General features: G+C 35.2%; 1 protein-coding gene across 1 annotated transcript in view; it reads right to left on the bottom strand.

Annotated features, from left to right (window-relative positions):
- LOC148941241 (uncharacterized) overlaps nucleotides 1-24,139 on the bottom strand; it is a 44,195-nt gene that overhangs the window by 9,976 nt on the left and 10,080 nt on the right. The window contains exons 2-4 of the mRNA XM_089104498.1: nucleotides 23,787-23,868; nucleotides 10,004-10,135; nucleotides 1,454-1,621 (exon numbers count right to left, since the gene is read on the bottom strand). Of these exons, the coding sequence (XP_088960624.1) occupies nucleotides 1,454-1,621; nucleotides 10,004-10,135; nucleotides 23,787-23,831 (345 nt within the window). The 5' untranslated portion in view covers nucleotides 23,832-23,868. The remainder of the gene's footprint in view (nucleotides 1-1,453; nucleotides 1,622-10,003; nucleotides 10,136-23,786; nucleotides 23,869-24,139) is intronic.

The following is a 24,139-nucleotide window of genomic DNA, read 5'->3' as shown; positions in this document are numbered from 1 at the left end:
AGAATCATATTTTAATTTTAATTTGAAAAATATAAGTTTCACCAAGTTTAATCTTACTCATCAAAAGTGAAACGCATGAGAAAATTAGGCTGATTTTCTAAAAAAAAAGGGAAAGACTCCCTAAAAGCTATTCAGCCTCAATAAAAATCAATTCATCATATTCAGCATATCAGGGAACCCTGCTGCAGAGGTTCGAAGTTCCTATCTACAAAAATGTGGAATTTTCCATCTTTTGCCAGAAGAAAGATCACGGATGCGTGATTGTTTTATTTTTTTTTTTCCAGGGGTGATCGTATCGACCCAGTGGTCCTAGAATATCGTGGGAGGGCTCATTGGAATGGAAATTACAAGTTCTAGTGCCCTTTTTAAGTGACAAAAAAATGGAGGGCAACTAGGCCCCCTCCCACGCTCATTTTTTTCTCAAAGTCACCCGATCAAAATTTTGAGATAGCCATTTTGTTCAGCATGGTCGAAAATATTATAGCTATGTCTTTTAGGATGCCTTAATCCCTCGAAGCCCCCAGGGGGAGGGCTGAAAGTTATGAACTTTACCCAATGTTAACATATAGTATTGGTTATTGGGAAGTATACAGACGTTTTCAGGGGGAATTTTTTCTGGTAGGGAGGGGGGGGGGGTGGGGGTTATATGGGAGGATCTTTTCATGAAGGAAGTTTTCATGGGGGAAGGGACATTGCTATGAAGGGGCCGCCGGATTTCCCATCATTATTTAACAAAAAAATCAGAAATCAAATATAAAAAAACAAGTATTTCAACTGAAAATAAGGAGAAACATCAAAAATTAAAACTAAAAAAAAAATATTAGCTATATGATTGGGTTCACCTTCTAGTTAATGCATCGCTCTTTAAACCAAAGATTTTTTAGTACTTTCATAAGAGCTATTTATTCTATTTAACGGCCTTTGTGATCAAGGGGTAATTTTTAAAGAATTGGAACAAAATTTCGTTTACTTATTCAATGACGGTGAACCAAAATAAAAACTTCATTAATTAATAAACGATCAGAAATTAAATAAAAAAACAAGTTTTTTAAACTGAAAGTAAGGAGCGACATTAAAACTTAAAACTAACAGAAATTATTCCGTATATGAAAGGGGCTGTCCCCTCCTCAACGCCTAGCTCTTTAAGCTAAAGTTTGACTCTGTCTAACAACTTTATTTTTTAAAACAATAAAAAACATTATCGTAAATAGCAAGGCGTTGAGGAGGGGACAGCCCCTTTCATATACGGAATAATTTCTGTTCGTTTTAAGTTTTAATGTCGCTCCTTACTTTCAGTTTAAAAAACTTGTTTTTTTTATTTAATTGCTATCAGGGCTGAAGATTAGTGATTGGCTGGAAGTTACGAATACTTACCAATTATATAAAGTAGTTATATTTTCTATTCTAATGAATTTTCTACAATGCATTTGTAAGTTTCTAATAAAAAGCTCACCTTGACTGGTAAGGAAGGTAACACGAGTGAGCCGGGTTTAACTGGGACTGGAATAGGAACAGGAAGAGGATGATATCCTCCTTGAGCTGGTGCAGCGGCGTACGAGATTGGTTGATCATGGTGATCATGATGCTCATGGTGGTGACCATGACCATCTTTGTCCTCAGCCTGAAAATATGATTGTGATATACATAGCTATACTTTCCTTGTTAAGAAAAAAAAATGTTAATATTTTTAATTGATTAAGGCAAAAATGCCAAAACCCGTAAAGGCTAGTAATATGTCTCTAACCAAGCGTATTTGATAATATACTATGGGCAATCACCCAGTGGCGTTCCCATAAATTGGAGGGAATGGATGTACTTTTCAAAATCTTTAAGGGGGAAATTTTTCCGATATTTCCAATGAAAATACAAAAAAAAATTCTTCAATGGAAATATCCCAAAAAACTACTTTTCAGAATCTAGGGGGAGCAAAAAATCTAGAGTGAACTTGCCCCCCCCCCCCCTGGTTGAGCATCACTGCAAGCATCAGGGAGAGATGCCCCTCCCCTTTGGCGAAACAGGGAGACATAACAAAAATATATTAAAAGAGGAAAATGACAAATGCTCATATTTATATCCAGGTAAAAACAAAACTTCATGCATTTTATGTCCTTTTCCCCAGGAAAATTTCTTGGTGACAATCTTGTGACAAATCGTTAATTGCTTTTTATCTAATTTTCCCTTTAAACTAGCTTTTCATAATTAAGTATACAAAAATTGTGAATAAGGTGTCGAATTGTTTCATTTCTACTTTGTACGATACTTGTACCTATTTGTCATCTCGCTTGCCCTCAGATAGTCTATAGATATTTTCTCCATTTTTACATGTTTTTTGTTTTCTTCTTTTTTCTTTTTTTTTGTCTGTATCATGCGCGAGTGCGTCCTGATGCACATACATAATCGCTGCTTCATTTAGAGGTCGCAACTTACATATTGAAAAATGCCTAGAAATTAATATAAAAACATAGTTATGATCCAAAGTGGGAAACGGAAGAAATACAATTACGCCGAGCGAAAATGTAGGGCACAGCTTCAGGATGTACCATAGGTAGGGTCACCAGATTTTCTCAGACCCAATGCGGGACATACCAAAATTTTTAGAGCGCTGGAAGGAGTAGGAAGTGTGTGTTGTTTCATAAAAACACTCAAAAATATTTCTTAAACTTTTATCGTCTTATGTCATTATATTTTTATTTTATTCACATTTGGATGATGAATGTACCTTTTTTAGAAATACAACATTGTTTTCGATTTCCTTCTTAAACTCATCACACGGTTTCTTTCCGTTAAACTTGATAAACACACAAGATTTCAGTGTGTCCAGTTCCAATTGTGATTTTTCATCAGGCCAAAAGTTATTTATCAAAGAAAAAACTTTTTCTAAAGCTGCGTTTGTGCCAGGCAGACTTAGGAAAAACTCTACAAGTAACGCTAAATTGTTGTACGGAATGGATTCCTTTTCAAAAAATGCAAATATTTCCACCCAAATCAAATCAACCGGCGGTTCTTCCTCAGACCATGTTTCCATTTTGGTTGCGGTAGTCTTACTAAGTAAGACTTACTTAGCTACAGTTATAAGTTTTCAAACAGTTCGTGGTAACGAACTGTAAGTAAGGAGCGACCCGGCTCAATGGTAACCGAAACTCTAGAAAACGGGATACCACTAGATATATCAAAAGAATCAGATTTCAATGCTGATTTCAAATATATAACTTTCATCAAGTTTAGAGCTACCCATCAAAAGTTACGCGCCTGAGAAAATTTGGCTGATTTTCAAAAAAAGGGGGAAAGACCCCTAAAAGTTATAGAACCTTAATGAAAATCACACCATCATATTCAGCGTATTATAGAACCCTACTGTAGAGGTTTCAAGCTACGATAATAAAAAATGTGTTATTTTGCATTTTTTTCCAGAAGAAACATCCCGTTTGGTTTTTTTTTTTTTTGTTTTTTTTTTGGTTTTTTTTTTTTTTTTTTCCCAGGGGTGATCGTATCGATCCAGTGGTCCTAGAATATCGTGGGAGGGCTCATTGGAACGGAAATTAAAAGTTATAGTGCCCTTTTTAATTGACCAAAAAAAATGGAGGGCAACTAGGCCCCCTCCCACGCTTATTTTTTTACCAAAGTCACCCGATCAAAATTGGCAAGCCCCGCCGGACTGGCCAGCATGATGGCGTGGGTCGTGCGCCCGCGCACCGCATGGTCCGGACGGATTTTTTCTGGCGGGTGGGAGAGAGGATTTTTGTAGTTTTTAGAATATTCCCGTTGATGATGATTCTGGTGGGTAAGGGAACTTGATCGTCCGATTGCAACGTATTGCACATTAATCTTTTCAAAACTATCCTACCTTATATTTAAAAAAAATAAGTTTTTTCAACTGAAATGTAAGAAGGAATATTAGAACTTAAAACGAACAGAAATTATAACGTATGTGAGGGGGTTCTCCTCCAAGTCAATACCTCACTCTTTAAGCTACAGTTTTTTTTTAGTGCTTTCAAAAGTGCTATCTATTCAAAATAAACGTCCTTTGTGATTCAGGGGTTTGTGAAAAAAATTTTTTTTTAAATTTTAAAGTAAAGATCTTGGTATTGACTAAGGGCAGAACCACCTCATATACGTAATAACATATACTTAATAAAAAAAAAAAATAAAAAAACAAGCGATACGGCTCAATAGTAATCGAAACTTTTAAAAACGGAATTTTGATGTCAATAAATGTATCAAAAGAATGTGTTTATAATGCTGATTCTAAATATATAAATTTTATTAAGTTTAGTATTACTCATCAAAGGCAACAAGCCTGAGGAAATTTACTCGATTTTTTAAAGAGGGGGAAACATCCCCTACAAGTGGAAGAATTTTAATGAAAATCACAACGTCAGATTCAGCGTATCAGAAAACCCTATTACATAGGTTTCAAGCTCATATCTGCAAAAATCTGCAACTTTGAATTTTTGCCAGAAGAAAAATATACGAATATAGAAGTTAGTTACGTAAGTTAATTTGTAAAGACATTCATTTAGCAAAAGAAAAGTAAAATTTTTATGCAAATAAAAGCTGCATTAACTAAAAAACGATCAGAAATTAAATAAAAAAAACAAGTTTTTTAAACTGAAAGTAAGGAGCGACATTAAAACTTAAAACGAACAGAAATTATTCCGTATATGAAAGGGGCTGTCCCCTCCTCAACGCCTCGCTCTTTAGTCCGTATATGAAAGGGGCTGTCCCCTCCTCAACGCCTCGCTCTTTACGCTAAATTTTTTTTTTGTTTTAAAAAAAAAATTTTGATAAAGTCAAACTTTAGCGTAAAGAGCGAGGCGTTGAGGAGGGGACCGCCCCTTTCATATACGGAATAAAGAGCCAGGCGTTGAGGAGGGGACAGCCCCTTTCATGTACGGAATAATTTCTGTTCGTTTTAAGTTTTAATGTCTCTCCTTACTTTCAGTTTAAAAAACTTGTTTTTTTTATTTAATTTCTCTCAGGCTTGGTTTATTCTTGTAGACAATCCTGCTTTCACTAAGGTCTAATTTTAAAATTGATGATTTATTTCAGTTACAGTTGCTTACTTACTAAGGCAAAATATTTGTCCTGAGAATTTTTATTCCGAAGAAAATGGTAAATTTAGCAATTAACTCACAAATAAGGTCACTTAGGAATAGGCATACTTTTAAAACAAGAATTTCATAGCCTTCTGATTTCAAATAGCCTATAACATTCCTTTGTGTCAGAAAAGAACTTTGAAACCCCCCCCCCCCCACCCTAGAGTGTAAATACAAATAGCCTACATTGAACTCAGATCCATTCAAGGGCAGGGAGGGCAACCAGGGCAAGCTGCCCCAAGCATCTTGGCTAGGGGTATACCTTATAGTACAATAAATCACACTTAATAGCAATAGGGCAAATCCTGTGTCTGCTTTTATCAAAACATTTTCATTGAGATTAAAACATTTTTATGAATATATGGGAAAAAATATTAAACTAATTAAAGTAATTTTATTTATTTTTTAATCTAAAAATGTTTTAATCTTTTTGAATCTTTTTAAAAAAGCAGGACATTTTGCGGGACGTTTTCGAATGCAGGGCGAGGTTTCGGAATCCGGGACTGTCCCGCACAACGCGGGACGTCTGGCCACCCTGACCATAGGCCCTTTAGGCGCTAATTTTAGTTGATGAGCTTACACTGTTGACGGGCACGTTCGGAATATTTTTTTGGTGGGTTGGGGGAGTAATTAAAATAAATTGCCTTTGATAATTTGAATAAGGAAGTGCATAGAAGTCCGGGAAAATGTAGGGCTTTGGGGGATGGTGAGCATCCTCCCTATGTACGTCACTTACTGTAAGATGTAAAGTTTGGTAAATAGCTTGGTTTTAAAAAAGTTATCAGTTCAAACTCTTGGGAATAGCAGCGACAACATAAGTGCTGAAAGAGATTCCGTCTTTTTTATGTATATCCAGGACCGTATCCAGGGTTTTTTTCAGGGGGGGGGGGGGGTTGATTCACACAAAAGACTCAAAAAACACATAAAAATTTGTTTAGCGACGACATAAGTGCTGAAAGAGATTCTGTCTTTTTTATGTCTATCTAGGGCCGTACCCAGGTTTTTTTTTGGGGGGGAGGGGGTATTTACACAAAAACTAAAAAAAAGCATAAAAATTTGTTTATATCCATTTTTGGTACGTTTTTACGAGTCATAAAAACTTTTTTTTGGGGGGGGGGTCTAACCCCATACCCCCCTGGATACGGCCTTGTGTATACCATACATTGCATGGACCATAACAACATATATGGGTCATAGCATTTAATAAGAATTCCAACATTCGTCGCTTAAACTCGCGTGTAATTCAGCTCTCCAGATCCAAAAGACGTTTTGTGACATATTTTGTTAAGGGGATATTTATAACCCATCCTATTCAAATGATATAAACAGTATACACATATAGGTCATAGCGCTGAACAAGAATTCCAACCTCCGTCACTTAAACTAGCGTGTGATTCAGCTCCCTAGATCTAATAAGGCAGTGTGGCTATGCATGGGTGCCCACAAGCTGCAGTCCAGGGGGGGGGCAAACCGGGTCTAATTGGCACTTTTAATGCTATATAAGAGAAATCTCAGAACAAAAATATAAAAAAAAGGCAGCAACATTCAGCCAGGGGGGGGACGGGTGCCCCCCCCGCCCCCCCCCCCCCATATGGGCGCCCATATGGCTATGGGAATTCAAAAGACGTTTTGTGACATTATTCGTCAAAGATATATTTTTAACCCAACCTACTCAAATGATATATAATTCAACTTGCCTAATTTACGGTCTTAGACCTTATTAGACCTCAAGAAAATTAAGAGTTTTTAAGTTTTTATTTAACACAGCTAAAAGCTGGTTTAGCTTCACACATTCTAAGTCTGCTCAAGTTAAATTAAACTTACTCAAAGGATTCGACAGAAAATCTCTTTTAGTCTTTTATTTTCTGTTCAGCAGAAAAAAGCAGGCAGAGGAAACTACGAAGCAATACATATTTTAATTATAAATTAAGACATTTAAACTTGTAAAATAAATTTCCTAATACAAAAGGGAAAAAATTATGGCTTCTTAAAGACTCTGAACCAAGCTTTCCGACGAACCCACATGTAGTGTAGTTGTACATAGTAAAATAAAATATAAACAAACATAAAAAGCATTAAGCAGTGACGCCAAATCACGGAAATAAGGGGAAGGGGGCGGGGTAAAAATGTATGCGGGACAATTTTGTTGTTTTTTCAATTTTTGTAAATGAAAGTACCAAAAACCTATTTTTCAATGGAAATATTGAAAAAATAAATTTTTTAAAGACTGGTGTGGGGAAAATAATTGGGGAAAAATTCCCCCTCCCTTGGTTGACACCACTGCCTTTAAGATTCTACTCAAAACACTGGTTATTTTTTTTCTTTTACCCATGGTGCGTCCCACTGTTCTATTCTCATTAATTACTTGTTATGAATTTCAGCCTTCAATGACAGACAACAACAAAAAGTCCCTAAATGCCTAGAACACATATTAGGGACTAATACATATAATAGTACAAATTACTCGTAATTTTGTGTCATCTTTTGTCTTGTAACAAAACAGTAGCCAAAAATTAAATGCAGCTAATGGTTTTTTTGTGACTCTTGGAATACATCCACATTTGATGATTTCTTTTTATTCTTTGACTATGAGTCATTATTCAAAATAGTCGTTTTAAATTCGGTATGAAATAATTCGTTAGGAGATTGACAAGCGTCAGGCAAGATGTCAAAAGTCACAAAAACAATAAGTGCGTTTATATTGACTGATAATGGTTTTAATCTGTGAGTACAGTCCTTGACCTATCTTCGAATTTTCTGAGACCTCCCCAAGCTGCTAAAAAAATTGCCAGATAACCTCAAAATATCCCCAAAAACGGACATTCGTCAACGAACGTTATGAAGAAATTTAAATTGATAGACTCCTGTCATGATTCACTTTCAAGGAGATTTCAGAAAAACTATTTTTCGTTCTTTTAAAACCTCAATATGATGTTTTACGAAACAAAAATAATTGATAAAAATGTTGGGAAGTTACAAAGTTTTAGAGAAAATATAGAGATTAAAAAGATTATGCATAAGGCGATCAATATAAACAGGGATGAGGGGGGAAACAGGAATATATGTACAACGGCGGATCTAGAGTTAAATATGGGGGGGGGGCAATGTGGCAATGGCTTCGATTTTCTTGGGAAGTTTCAAAGTTCTAGAGAAAATATAGAGATTAAAAAGATTATGTGTAAGGCGATCAATATAAACAGGGATGAGGGGGAAAACAGGAATCTATGTACAACGGTGGATCTAGAGTTAAATCTTGGGGGGGGGGGCAATGTGTCAATGGCTTCGATTTTCTTGGGAAGTTAAAAAGTTCTAGAGAAAATATAGAAATTAAACAGATTATGTGTAAGGCGATCAATATAAACAGGGATGAGGGGGGACACAGGAATCTATGTACAACGGCGGATCTAGAGTTAAATCTGGGGGGGGGCAATGTGGCAATGGCTTCGATTTTCTTGGGAAGTTACAAAGTTCTAGAGAAAATATAGAGATTAAAAAGATTATGTGTAAGGCGATCAATATAAACGGGGATGAGGGGGGGAAACAGGAATCTATGTACAACGGCGGATCTAGAGTTAAATCTTGGGGGGGGGGAATGTGGCAATGGCTTCGATTTTCTTGGGAAGTTACAAAGTTCTAGAGAAAATATAGAGATTAAAAAGATTATGTGTAAGGCGATCAATATAAACAGGGATGAGGGGGGACACAGGAATCTATATACAACGGTGGATCTAGAGTTAAATCTTGGGGGGGGGGCAATGTGGCAATTGCTTCGATTTTCTTAGGAAGTGACAAAGTTCTAGAGAAAATATAGAGATTAAAAAGATTATGTATAAGGTGATCAATATAAACAGGGATGAGGGGGGGGGAACAGGAATCTATGTACAACGGCGGATCTAGATTTAAATCTTGGGGGGGGCCAATGTGGCAATAGTACCAATAAGTTATCAAATTGAAAAGTTTATTTAAAAAAAGAGAAAAACGAGAAAAGATGAGGGCGCCAGAAAAATCTTGGGGGGTGCGGTCCCCCAGCCCCCCTGGATCCACCCCTGTCTACGCATAACGTTTGGAAAGCTGAATGATTTTTTTGTATTGCTAATTTGGCACAAGCTTGTTGGTTTTTTTCAAAGTTTATTTTGACCTTTATTATTAAAGTTCAAACTAGTTTGATGCTGATTATGAAAAATTTCCCGATCTTCTCACCATCAAAAGTGTGGTTTTAGCCTTTTTTCAAATTTGATTTAATCGATTTTGACCTAGGGCTTACTTAAGATTATCTAATAAAAAGACTTTCCTTTTAATAAAACTTCATATCAGAAGCTATTTCGGGCGTCTTATAGTACACATGTAGAAAAAATCTTGCTTTGTTACCTTAGCATTTTGAGCTTGGGTTTTCTACAATATCGGATTTTGTTTAAATGTAAGTTTTCCGTTTGTTTTTCTTGTTGTTTTTTTTAATAGCATTTTAGTGTTGTTTTCCTTTAAATTTTTTGTTTAGGCTACAATTTTCCTTCATTTTTTCCGTTGATAGGGGCTAACAACAAAAGCACGAAGAACAACAGCGAAATCTTTTTGCAAGACAGTGGAGATAATTTGAATGAATATTTGATAGGGCTCCCGGATGTGAAGCCGAAATATTCAGATTTTTATTTTTACATTATTTTTTTCTAATTTTTCACTGTTCTTTTAAATATTTTACCAGTTTTTAACATATTTTTGTTTCAGTTCAAAGTTTTTTTTTAAAAAAATTGGGTAAACCATGAAAAAATTTGGAACAGCGAAACCACTCTGTTTGCAAAGAGGTTGGCAACATTGAAGCAGCATTTCAAAAACTAAAGAGTGGACTAGTCAACTTCACGAAGACGGTCAAACGGTCAAGCTATGTCTTTCATAGTATTTTTTGATCTTACATGATGAACACTTTCTAAGGCGATTTGATCTTCCTCTGAGCTTTCAGTTTCCAGTTGCCTTTCCTCTGCTACTGGTTCTGACGCCTCTTTTGCAACGACAATTGCAACCTTCTCCTCTGCACATATGACAGTCTGCAAAGAAAAACTTGAATTTAGGGTGTGCAAATTATTTTTAGGTATTGACTTTTAATATGGAGTAAAGCGTGACCTTCTAATATCTCAAGCATGAAAATAGCAGCTTAAATCGGGGCAGGGCTGCATAAAAAAGGCACTTAGGACACAATGCCTTACCATTTACAAATGGAATGAAATGAAAATATCCATATAAGGGGTAAATTCCACTTAAGATAGAAAAAATATACGTATATACGCATAAACCTATATATGTAAAAAATATACGTATACTAAAAGCCAGAATATTCTGGTTTCACGTCCGAAAGCCTTTATCGAAGTGAAAAACAAAACTAGTCTATATAGCTGAAGTAAACAAGAATCTAGCATAAAGCGGTGAAAAATGCAAAACAACACAAGGAAAAACGAAAGAAACTCATATCTGAGGAATTAGAGTAGCTGTTAAGTAAAAGTTTCAAGCTAAATCATTAGTATAAGTTTTTTTCAAAATTTTAATTAACAAGTTTACCTGCTATTTATGGCCGTATCCAGGGGCTTAGGGGTTTGAACCCCCCCCCCCCCACTGCCAAAGTTGTCCGACTCGTAAAAACGCATATAAACAAACTTTTAATGCGTTTTTATAGTCTTTTGTTGCCTCCCCCCCCCCGAAAAAATCTGGATATGGACCAGGTCCTATTTATATTTTATCATTTCATTTTGGTTATAGGGACTGTAAGCCTGGTGCAAATAGTGCACAATCTCTTACTCTGGCACAACAATAATGACGCACCTAGCATTCCAGTGGCTCCTTAAGTTATTTTCCTGTTTTTAAATTAACTGTGTTGACTAAGTGAAATTTTTGGGCTTCCTCCAAAACTGGCCCAGCCTTGGAGTTTTAATTTCATCCACCTTTGGCAAGCCTTTCATATTAAACAAGATTACAAGTTCTGCAGCCCATTAAACTGAAACAAAGCATTATTCATGATGTGAGTCTTTCAGAAGATTAAATAAAAAAAACAAGTTTTTTAAACTGAAAGTAAGGAGCGACATTAAAACTTAAAACGAACAGAAATTATTCCGTATATGAAAGGGGCTGTTCCCTCCTCATCGCCTCGCTCTTTACGCTAAAGTTTTTTATTGTTTAAAAAAATAAAGTTGTGAGACAGAGTCAAACTTTAGCGTAAAAAGCGAGGCGTTGAGGAAGGGACAGCCCTTTCATATACGGAATAATTTCTGTTCGTTTTAAGTTTTAATGTCGCTCCTTACTTTCAGTTTAAAAAACTTGTTTTTTTTATTTAATTTTTGAACGTTTTCGAATTAATGCAGGTTTTGATTTTGGCTCACCGTACATGAATAATTAAAACAAAATTTGCATATTATATTTGGTTAAATGTCTTTCTCGAAACTTGTTTAATTTTATTTACGAACGTTTTTATTAGTAATAAATATACTTAACTTAGAATTAACGTACGTAAAGAACTACTATATTAATAAATTTTTAAAAAGTATATTATGTTGTTCTCCCCCTAGTCAATAACCTGCTCTTTAAAATATATTTCGAATTTATTTTTACATTTCTTTAAAAATGACCTCTTAATCAAAATCAGTTGATCAGTTGAAAAACTTGTTTTTTTTTATTTAATTCCTGATCTTTCTCTTTAATAATGCTGGGAAATCCGGCGCCCCCTTTATAGCAATGTCCCTTCCCCCAGGAAAACTTCCTTCAAGGAAAGATCCTTCCATATAGGCCCCGACCCTCTCCTTCACCCCCCAACCCCAAAAAAAAACCGAAGAAAAAGACAGTAAACTTACCAAAAACCAAAACAATATGTTAACAATGACTAAAGTTCATAACTTTCAGCCCACCCCCAGGGGACTTTGGGGGATCAAGTCATCCTAAAAGACATTTTTATCATATTTTCGACCATGCTGAACAAAATGGTTATCTCAAAATTTTGATCGGGTGACTTTGGGAAAAAAATGAGCGTGGGAGGGGGCCTAGTTGCCCTCAATTTTTTTTGGTCAATTAAAAAGGGCACTAGAACTTTTAATTCCCATTCCAATGAGCCCTCCCACGATATTCTAGGACCACTGGGTCGATACGATCACCCCTGGGGAAAAAAAAAAAAAAAAAACAAACAAACAAATAAACACGCATCCGTGATCTTTCTTCTGGCAAAAAATGGAAAATTCCACATTTTTGTAGATAGGAGCTTGAAACCTCTACAGTAGGGTTCTCTGATACGCTGAATATGATGGTGTGATTTTCATTAAGGTTCTATAACTGTTAGGGGGTCTTTCCCCCTTTTTTCGAAAATCAGCCAAATTTTCTCAGGCACGTAACTTTTGATGGGTAAGATTAAACTTAATGAAACTTATATATTTGAAATCAGAATTAAAATCTGATTCTTTTGATGTATCTATTGGTATCAAAATCCCGTTTTTTAGAGTTTCGGTTACCATTGAGCCGGGTCGCTCCTTACTTACAGTTCGTTACCACGAACTGTTTGATAATACAACAAATTCACTTTTAAGATCTTCTGACGTTTTAGCGTCAAAGCTCTTGAACAATTCCTAACCCCATAATGCACGAAATTCATTTTATCTCATTTTTGATGACTTTTTGATAAAAAATCATTTTTGATGATTTTTGCAATCAAATTTGTGGTCTTGGCCAAATTGGCCTTCAAATTCCTGGGCTTCCTCCAAAACTGGCTCCGCCTTGACCAAGCCATTAATCATGATAAGAATCTTTTAGAAGGCATTCCAACAAAGTTCAGTTTTAACATCTATTGATCTCTTGACGTCAAATATCTTGAAGACTACTACTACTAACAACTCACCGCAGCACCGAGCCGCCTGAGGCCAACACAGCTACGCACGCTCCTCCTCCATCCCAATCTATTCGGAGCCTCCCTTTTTACACCCGCCATCGAAGTTCCCATTTCCTTTAAGTATGTTGAATAGTCCTCAACTTTATACAACAGTACATCCACTCTTCAATTTTTAAGGTCCCTTTAATCTACATATTTACCCCATCCGCTAAGGGTCAAACCTAAGTAGATATATACACGAAATAATCGGTGTATTAAGTTCAAAAGTAGCAATGATCTATATTTTTGAATTATCGCAATTATCAATTTTGCGGACTTAGTCAGATCGGCTCGAAAAGATTGAGCTCTTTGGGCTTCCTCAAAAACTGACTTGGTCCTGACCGAAAATTACTCAAGATCTAGGTATTTCAGAAGCCAATGCAACCAACTTCGCTTTTAACATCTACTGCCATTATGGTGGCGAAGCTTTTGAATAGCTCTCAAAATCATACAACAGGAAATGTATTCTTCTTTTAATACTTTTAATTTCCCTTTAAAACCTATTCTCACCCTCCCCCTCCCCCTGGGGTCAAACACATATGTGCATTTGCACAGAATAGTAGGTACATTAAGCTCAAACTAGCAATGACCCATCTTTTTGAATATTCTGTTATGGACTTAGCCAAATTGGGCTTTGAACGGTCCGTATTAGATTCAAGTTATTTTTGGCAAAATATTGTCTCGTAAGAGAAATGCCGAAAATTAATTACAAGGCATCAACAACACCAGACAAAAGTCTGTAACATTCTAAATTCCTTTTACTTTCAGATTATATACTATTGGTTTCACATGCTTCCTCAAAATTACTTTTTTTTCAGGAATGCTTTGATCATAAGAAAAATGTTTAATTTTGCTTGTTCAACTTAGGTAACAATAGAGATTTCAAATCAACGACCAGGTACTTGTGTATTATAGCGACCAAACTGTTGTTCTTGATCTGTTGTAAAACCGTTTTCTTTGTGTGCACTTGGAGATAATTAGCTTAGCCTGAGCGAGATAAACTACTATGCAGGTATATTTTAATTAAATATTTTGTATATAGAGTTGGTTAGGTTAGGTATTTAATATAATGCTCTCTATAATTCTCTATAATGCTCTATAATTATATGTTGTAGTTTCCATAATTTTGTTACTAAAGTATTGTATTTTCATCATATTTTGGTATATTCCATAAGCTAATTATCTCCGAGTGCACAAAATAAAACCGGTTTTACAACAGATCAAGAAATACAGTGTGGTCACTCTAATACACAAGCACGACTATTTAACCTTTAACTGATTATGTTTGTATTTTTATTGATTGTATTGCTCCGCTATCAAATTCTATAAATTTTGTATCCACCATATATACCGCCATAAGAAAAAATCGGTACTTGGGCATTTTATGGGACCCTACAAGGAAACCAGTCATGAAAAACCCGTTTTTGACGGGTTAATTTAATAGACGGCTTCAGAGTAATGGAATGCATAGCGTGGTTTTCCTTACGTATATGATATTTAAACTGTTGTTTTTTGGGGTTTTGGGGGGGGGCGGTACCTAGGTTAGGTTAGGTTAAGTATTTACTATATGCAATGCTTTACACCCCCCCCCCCCCCACCCTAATGTGCAAATATATAGCCCAAATTTGTTTATAAACTATTATATATTCATCCTATTTTATTTTATTTCATTAGCATTAACCAAACTTGACTTTTTAGAAATGCCCATATAATGCCCAAGTGCCAAAAAATTCTATAAAAATTAATCATTTTTTAAGATTTCAAACACAAAAATTTTCCATAAAAACAAACTTAAGAAACATATATAAATATATATATATATATAAATATAAATATAATATATATAATATAATATATATAATATATAACATAATATATAATATATAATATAATATATATAAATATAAATATATATATATAAATATATAAATACAATTGCAGGTGACGGGGAATTTGTGATTGCATTTCTTAATTTGGTATCAAATCGAAAATCTACGATACTGTCTGCTATTCTTTTCTTTTAAAAAAATATAAAAAGAAAACTTTTTTAAGAAGGGACTGCTGCTCCAAGTTTTCTCATTAACAACCACTTAATATTGATTGTATTTGTTTTTGTATTGATACAAAAGAACTCATTCAAACGCATATTGAGCATTAAATTTGGAAAGGGTGTTTATTTACGATAATAAAAAGAATTATCTTTAGAATTTTGACTCAAAGCTGTGAATTTTACCGTGAAAAGGGAAATTTTCTGATGTTAATTGAGGCAAAAGTAAAAGCGCAAAATCAAAATGAACGATTGAAAATGAGCAAGTCAGAGGCATTAAAAAAAAGTTAGTGAAATAGCAATTTGATGCTTAGAAGTCGTGAATTTTTTATTTTTCGCTAGGGATGAGATTTTTTGAGTCTTTACACTTTCGCTAAGGAGTTAGCTTCATTTCTAAGACTAATTATACATTTTTTTTAACTGATAAATAATTTTTTAGACCTCACCACCTTTCCATTTACAATTGAAATGAAAACAAAATGAAATGAAAAAATGAAAATAATATACTCCTGTATTACCCCCTCCCCTTTACCCAGAACAAAGTAAAATCTTTCCCCTTGTTGTTTACGACGATATATTTGTTTCTTTTTTTTTTTTTTTTAAACTTAATATCATTTTTTTTAAATTTAATGTCCAGAAAATCAGCAATATATTTTGTCGCTTCAGACCTTTCCTACGACATCATTAATTAACACTATTTGTTACCAAAATAAATAATTTAAACGGGCACCCTTAAACTTAATCTAGTGGCACGCAAAGGTACTTATTAAGAATCCGGTAGTCACGCAAGAAGTGAAGTTTCGTTAATGCTAATGAAATAAAACAAAGTAGGATAAAAATGTATTAGTTCAGAAACAAATTTGGGCTATATATTTGCACATTAGGGGGGTGGTGGTAAAGCATAGCATATATTAAATACGTAGCCTAACCTAATCTAGGTAGCCTACCTTTTTTGCCCCTTCAACCCCAAAAAACTAAAGTTTAAATCTTTGTCAAGGAGTGAGAAACACCTCACAAGCAGTGGAAACCTGTTTTTCATTAAGCATATCGGTGTTTCTCGATGCAGTCTGTCTCGTGTGACTACCGGATTCTTAATAAGTACCCACGCAAATTGCCCCCCCCCCTTCCGTCCAACAGTTTGTGATGTGACATCCCTGCTATTTATACACATATTTGATAACCCTATTGTTATGATAAAACCCCATGCCAATTCATAACTGCCTGTGACAGTTCGGCTCACTCATTGTAATTTATAACACTTCCTTGACATTATCCAAACAAGTCAGGAAACTATTCAACAGTCATTCACAAAAATTATTTTCATTCAAAATATAACCTCCTCACCTCCACGCACTAATGTCCACATATTTGAATGAGCTCACTAATTAGCCATAACGAGAGGTCGCCAAAATTGACACTCTGTCAATACGGTCATCCCTTAATTTAGTTTCTTTCATTTGGTATGCAAAGTGAAATTCATCTGGCAACATTGTCTAAAGAAAAAACCGGCGGAACCAGTGTGGTGCGCTCTCGGCAGTGGGTCACAAACCGCGTATATTTAGGACGGTAGAAAGTTTTTTTTTTCAGCTAAGCCGAAAGTGAATGGATGGTAATGCATGAGAATTATGTGATGAAAGGTGCTATTACTTACACAATTGACTATATCGTTACAAGTGATTAGCCATCATGCTTAATTCTTGTATAGAGTGGCCAAAAGAGTCGATACGAATAAATAAAGAAGTATAGTACAAATGCTTACAGAAAAATAAATTACTATGTTACTGGTAGTGACTACAATCACTTCCTCTCAGATGGAAGCAATATAAAATTCTGAAAACAGCTTTAAAAATTCTTTCTTATATCACTCCTAAAAACAGGGGCGTAATTTGCTACGGGGCAGGGGGATGGAACTGCCCCCCCCCTATCCTCAGTTTGCCTCCCAGTTGAAATTTAATTTCCTCCAAAATCTTGTCAAAACTAATAAGCCTGCATAATTCAAGCATCGACAGAAACGTATTTTTTTAGTACATATTTACTTTAAAGTACCTTTATTATACATTTATACTACTAAATTGTACCTTTATGGTACCAAATGGCTTATTTTTAAGTTTTTACTGTCATTTTCACTTGATTTTGGAAAATTAGCTCCAAATTGGCCCCCTCCCCTTGGATTTTGACGAAACTACGCCACTACCTAAACGGATAAGGAATAATTTAGACATTATATTTGTACATTAGGTGTTCGGGGTAAAACAAAGTGAAGCGCTTTTAGAAATGATATAAGAAAGTATTTTAAATTTTTTAGTTATTTTCAGAACTTCAATGCGTTTCCTTCAAACAGGGGTGGATCCAGGATTTTTTTTTGGGGGGGGGGGGGCAAAATAGGTTGATCCGAAAAGTTTTTTGTAGGGGGAGGGGGCACAAAATAGGTTGATCCAGTAAACTTGCGTTAGGAGAAAGTTTAATTAACGCAAACTTGAGTTAATTAAGTAATCTACACTACGCTAGGGGGCGCGCCCCCTGGACCCGCCACTGCCTTCAAAGGGATAAGTTCTTTTTAGGATTGTATAAATATAATGTCATTTCATTTGTAGATAAATAAGTCTATCTATCATCCGTCCAGTTGTCATTCCTAGGGCAGAACTAAGGTAGATAGTCACAAAATCCTTCTTCAAGTCACAAAAATTACTCCTAATTATAAACTGACACAAATTGTAACTGGTCACTGTAAACTAAATTCATTTTTATGTAAAATTAATAAAAGTAATTGTTCCAATTGTGACAGTGGTGACGAGGAGACTTTATATCATTATCTTTTTGAGTGTAAATTTTTTGAAAATGAAAGAACTGAAATGCAATTTAAATTACGAGGTTTTTCTTACTCTAATAATTTTAATATTAATGTTATCTGGTTCATCAAAGAGGCTCGGTAGGGAATGCTTGAACAGAAACAAAGAGACTAGATATTGTATAATTTTTTTTTCCTTTTCTCCTTCATTAATTACTATTAAGTGCTAATAATTGTTGTCAACTTATTGTTTTTGCTTTTTCCTTGTTTCTTTGTGGTGTTTAGTATTTTGCTTGTGATTTTCAGTTTTTGATATTTTTCTGAGTATTGAAATGCTCTGTACGGGTTTAATCACTGAATAAGATCATTCATTCATAGTCAAAAATCCTGGGTACATGCCTTGCGGCGCTTTAATCAGCAAAAGATTTTCTAAAAATACTGTACAAAATTTTCTAAAAAATGAGTACAAAAATTTCGCGAATATTGAAAACTAACTTTTTCACGCAGTTTGTTGATTCCTGCTAATATGTAGGCAACGTTCGTGCGTGTAAGCTCGAGTCTCTCAGGAGGAGGGATTTTGAAAAGTGATGTAAATTCAAAAACACAGAAATATACTTGGACAATATAAGAAATTAGAGCCAAATCCAAAGAAGTAACTTCATATTTAGAGTAGGCCTACGCGGAGAGCAAACACAATGTGGTATTGGGAGAAAAGAATCCATTCCAGGAGGAGCTGCGCTATGGGACACAGCCCCAAAAGTTAAAAAAAAATCATTAGAATTGTGCCAAAAGGAAAAATATGGGCAACAAAAAAGGGGCAACAGAGGAAAAACCTAATGCGAGCAGAGAAAAAACTTTCAAGAAATGAAACATGAATTTTACGTCTGTGAAAGGATAATAAAGGTTAAGGTACACGGGCAGAAATTTATTTGGGATAGAGAGAGGGCAGTGGTATATACTAAGAACGGAAAAGGAAGCCAATTACCCAAAAATGATATTTTGATCATAATCATAAAAATACTTAAACTAAAATTGAGGTGATCCCAAACCTCCTCCTCCTTCCCTGCGTACAATCCTGTAAATGCATATTAAATTTGGTACTTATGTATTAAACGTACTCTTTTATATACTGCTAAAGAAGTCAAGTTTGGTTAATGCTAATGAAATAAATAAAATAGGATGAATATAATAGTTTAGAAACAAATTTGGGCTGTATTTTTGCAGATTAGGGGGGGGGGGGTAAGCATAGCACATATTAAATAAGTAACCTAACCTAGGTACATCCCCCCCCATAAACCCCAAAAAAACAACAGTTTAAATATCTTTAACGCAATGAAAACCACACCTTGCATTGCATTACTCTATAGCGCTCTCTTAAATGGGCGGGTTTTTCGTGATTGGTTTCCAAAAGAGTACGTTTAATACATAAGTACCTTAAATTTCTACTAAGAAATTTGACTGTATAAATTTGGTTTGGGGAAGAACAAATTTAAAAGTGATACTATCTGGCACGGACACCCACAGACATTTTTCCACGTGGCTCCAAAACATTTTCCAGGATAAAGAGGAAGGTTTTAAGTCAACATCTGTTTTTGACCAAAAAAGTGCTGCAATTCTAGCAAATATTGCCAAAAAATTACTTTTTTACGATTCAAATCCTAAAACGGCCGTTGACATACTCTTATAGTTTGACCTGTTATGAACATTTTGACGCGTCCGAGGTAATTAACAAAATCTCATGCCTAAGCTGTTCCCAAAGAGTCCTGCTGATTATTCGTTTGAAAACAGCTCAGAAAACAATTTTTGGTATCTGTTTCAAGTTCGAAAATGTCGGATAGATCTTTAGGTGTAGTAGTGGTAGTGGCGACATTATTTGTACTGAAAATGTACGTTTTCATCCTTCCAGGTAGCTGTCATTTCCTTGTTAATTACTTTCCTACGACAACAATGATTTATCGGAGAGAGCCAGCCACGCGTCAGATAATTATTCCATGGAGGGTCCCAAATTGGAAAAAACACGATTTCAGGACGTCACTTTTTAAAATTTCAATGAAGGAACTTTTAATACCCCTCCCCTTGTATGTAGGTTAAAAAGTGTCCTAAAAGCTGAAAAGCAATTTTTTCTTGGAATAAAAGGCCGGTCCTTTTTTCGGCCAGCAAGAAAAAAGATAACCCCAAGTCAAGGCGCATGCGTTGGGAGATGAATCGTAAAAAAAAACTTGAGCTGTTACGATTTGTCCTGCGACCTCCCCCCCCCCTTTTACTTGAAACTTATATCGAAAACTTCGTGTAGTTGTGCATAAAATATAAAAATAAATTAGCAGAAAAATAACATAAAATAACATTGTACTATAATAAAATAAAATAACATAACATTGTTATGTAAATAAAATAACATTGTATTGAATCTATAATACCGAAAATTCTTATGGTTCCCTTTATCCCTTCTCAAGCAGGTCTCTGCTAATCAGATTTCTATGGCTTAAGGATCATCTGTGGACAAGGCCGTATCCAGGAGGGGGGTTTAAGTGTATAATCCCCCCCCCCCGAAATTTTACTTAAATTGTAAAAACATAACCAACATACATACAAAAAAATTCTTATGCGCTTTAAAGTTTCTTTGTACCCCTTTAAGTTTCCTACCCCCCCCCCCCTCCACCGCCGATAAGACACCCCAGAACAAAAATTTTGGATACGCTCTTGTTTGTGGGTGACCTTACCAGTCGTGAAAGTAAAAAAATCTTATTCTCTATAATATATTCTAATACGCTAAGATTTCTTAATCATTCAAATTTAATTTCTGCGGAGAACAGACCCTGGCCACCTGTGTAAATAATTACAGTGGTAAACAGTAAGAATCATTTTTACCAGTAAATTGTTGAAAAACTTTTGCATTTGTTTTTCACATGATTCATCTGTTTTTCGAATTTAGGCTCAAAATAAATACCCAAATACCCAAAAAAAACAAAATTTTTAGACTTAGGACTGTTTCCTTATTCCGACGGAGTGCTTTCTCTCTGCTATCTGATCACTGATGTACATATCGGAACGTCACATTTGTTCCACCACGCGTAGCAAGCTTTAACCATGTATCACGCGCGGCGCGTGTCACCTGCTCACCTGATGTTTAAGATTTCGAAAGTGAGCAAGCTGATAAATCATATTTTTATAAAATGTATTTATAGGGTGGGGTTGCAAGTTTTCAGACCCTTCAACTACGAGGGTGGCTACAGAGAAATTGAGGATGCAGTAACTATTTAAATATTTAATATCAAATAAAAACGAGCTTTCTATGCCAAATCTTCTCTAGTTTTTCATATTTAAGCCGAATTAAAGATCCAAACTAAGAATGAGCTGCCAGTAGCCGAGAAAGTGTTTTAGCACATCGAATTTCTTTCTGTTTTTGGTTTTGATTCATTGCAGCTTCACAATCAATTTTTATCTGTTTTTGGTTTTGTTTCATTACGGCTCCACAATCCTTTTTTTCTGTTTTTAGTTTTGACTCGTAACTAAGAAAGGCATAAAAGAATTAAACAGAACTTAGTCTTCGTTTGATTTTTCCTTAATCGACTTTACTACCGATTTTTATCGTTGCTTTTGGCTATAGCATTAAACAGTTTCTTTCTCATTTTTAAAAATAACAATTTAGAGGAAGGTCATAAATTCGTTAATACAGCAGTATCAATGCTAAACGTATAGGGTAAACAGAAAAAAATCGTAAAACTCAGGCGATTTTTCGCGGATGGAGGCGTCTCTAGAGCACCTCCGATGTGTTAGTTTCTGTTTTGGGCAAAAATGTTTATTCATTTATAATAAAAATAAAAGGAAGCCCATAAAAAAACATTCGGCGCTTTACAATGACCACCTCTTAATTTGAGTCTATATAAAATTACACGATGGTCTAGGGGTAGTCTTACCGGCTTTTGTGGTCTCATAATTTGCAACGACTATCCCTTCCAAAACCCAGTTCTTTAAAATTCACGAGGTGCTTGCAGAAAATCGTAATTCCTTAGATCCTGCGTAAAGCACGACTTTTTTTATTCATTTCCTTAGCTTGAAGAAGTCAATTTTACAATTATGTCGTGTGAAGGATCTCGCTTTATTTCTCATCGTATTAGCTCACTGACACATATTTTAAAATAACCAAACCGTTAAAAGTAAACTTTTAAATTGATTCTAAATTGGTCTGCTTCCTTTAATACCTGAGGCTTACAACAATTTTAATTCTTGATTTTCAGGTAAATAAAAATTGCTACCACGTTAGCTTCAATGCACTCTACGACAGTGGCGGTCCTGGCCCCTCTTGCACCCGGGGCGAAATCTTGATTTGCGCCCCCCGCCCTGTCTTCTACAAAATTTGCAGGCCACATTTTAATAAAATTTTATTTATTAACAAAATTATTTTCAATTTACTTATTAATTAATAATTTATTTTTTTGTTTATTATTTAAATTATCTAATTATCGTTAATTATTTCAATTTAATTATTCTAATTATTTTCATTTAATTATTTTAAATTCAGTTTTATTTTATTAATTAATAATTTATTAATTATTTTCCTTTATTAACTGTACCCTCTACTTTATTAATAAAATTTAAAATTACAAAATGATTAATAACCCTTAGATTATTGGTTTGAAATTTTGAACCCTAAAATTTATGCGTCCAGGGCAAATGCTCCCTCTGGTCCTCCCCTAAAACCACCTCTGCTCTGTGACGAATAAAGGTTATGAAGTAGTGGCTGGAATGATCATCCCATATCACAAGGCCTGAACCTAAGCCACCAATAGAGTTAGGAACCGGACCCCGATCTTTAATAAACCTTGGAATGGCTTAACACCAAGGAACTCTAAAACCCTGAAAATACGACATGTATGCAACATGCTTCATGCAACTAGGATTTACGTTACAATTACACTATATCAATTGGTCTAATTTGTTCGTAACATCTTATTTGGTGCTTTATATACCAGTGGCGTCAATTGGGGGAGGTTGTTCTACCTAACACAGAAAATTTTTGGCATAGCAAGCACAGGAAATCTTTAGCAGTAAAGAAGTAAATGGAAATATGCAACCACAACGCAATTAGAAGAAGGTTTTTTAAGTTCATATTATTGTTAACTTTTTTACTTTAATTCCCATCCACTTTAATATTGCTCTTATTTTAATCTTTTTGATGAATTTCATCCCTTCATCCTACCCCAAAAATCCTTCGTATGTGTCTAGCTGAGAATCCGGTACAGCCTGGACATAGGGGAACTCTTAGATAAGATTTGTCCACGAAACCCTGGAATTTGCGCTTTGGCTAGATAGAGAATTTTTAGCTTAGACATAGGAACCCAAAGGAAGGAGAAAGGTCAATTGGTAAATGCTCTGAGCCGTTTAAAAAATAAATGAGCCCAACAAAAAATATTTGAAGGCTCCCCGAAAAATGTCTGTGGTTGCCCAAGAACATCAGACACATCCCTTGGAAGAATATGTCGACGCCTTGCCTACTCCCTACCGCTAATATAGATATCAGAGAACTACTTACTCCGCCACATCACACCTCTTCAAATGGCAAAATTCGTGCCATACATAATAAAAACTTCCGCCACGTGTGGCGTGTACCATCTGGTGTACATGATTTTGGAAGTGGGAGCCCTTCTGAACTCCCACACTCAGCTGAAGCTTTGCCGCATTTATCAGCGATCAAGTATGCGTAAACTATACTAAACGCTTCAAACATTATCGCTGTTGTGACTTAAAGCTCCCTGAAGATTCTACCCTTGTTTGCATGCAGGGGGGGGGGGTCTCCTGATATTGGTTCAAAAGACCTCCCTGAGTTTTTTGTAGCCATGGAGTCAAAAATCACTTTGTTCCTTTTGCCCCCCCCATATGGGCCCTTGTGCACCTATATTGTCATCTATACTTGAGGCTATTGTCTGTGTGTGTGGGGGGGATAACGTGTATTCTAGTACTTACCGCTGAGAAGGCCAGCAACAACGATGAAAAAAGTATCCAGCGCATTTCAACTTCGTTTTGGCTTAATCCTATTCACTTTCTCCTGAAAAGAAAACAAGTGCTTAAAGTATGTAAAAAAAAAACATATCCCATGTAAAGGGAATAAGAATCGGTGTACGAGAACGCCTATTAAATTTGTTTTACCCATTGCTAAGCAACGAAACCGCGCTTGACCTTTCCTCTCAGTTTACATGATTGCAATGGTAGAAAATTTCTGCATTTGGAAAAAGCGTATAACGAGAAACATTAGCGAAATAATTCTAATGAAAATTATGTAACAATTATTGCCTTAAACCATATGCTAAAATTTTTAA

The sequence above is a fragment of the Artemia sp. Qi Xiang Cuo genome, chromosome 18 (assembly GCF_049724085.1).
Source record: "Artemia sp. Qi Xiang Cuo chromosome 18, ASM4972408v1, whole genome shotgun sequence".
NCBI classification, from domain to species: domain Eukaryota; kingdom Metazoa; phylum Arthropoda; class Branchiopoda; order Anostraca; family Artemiidae; genus Artemia; species Artemia sp. Qi Xiang Cuo.
This window is presented reverse-complemented; position numbering and strand designations above follow the sequence as displayed.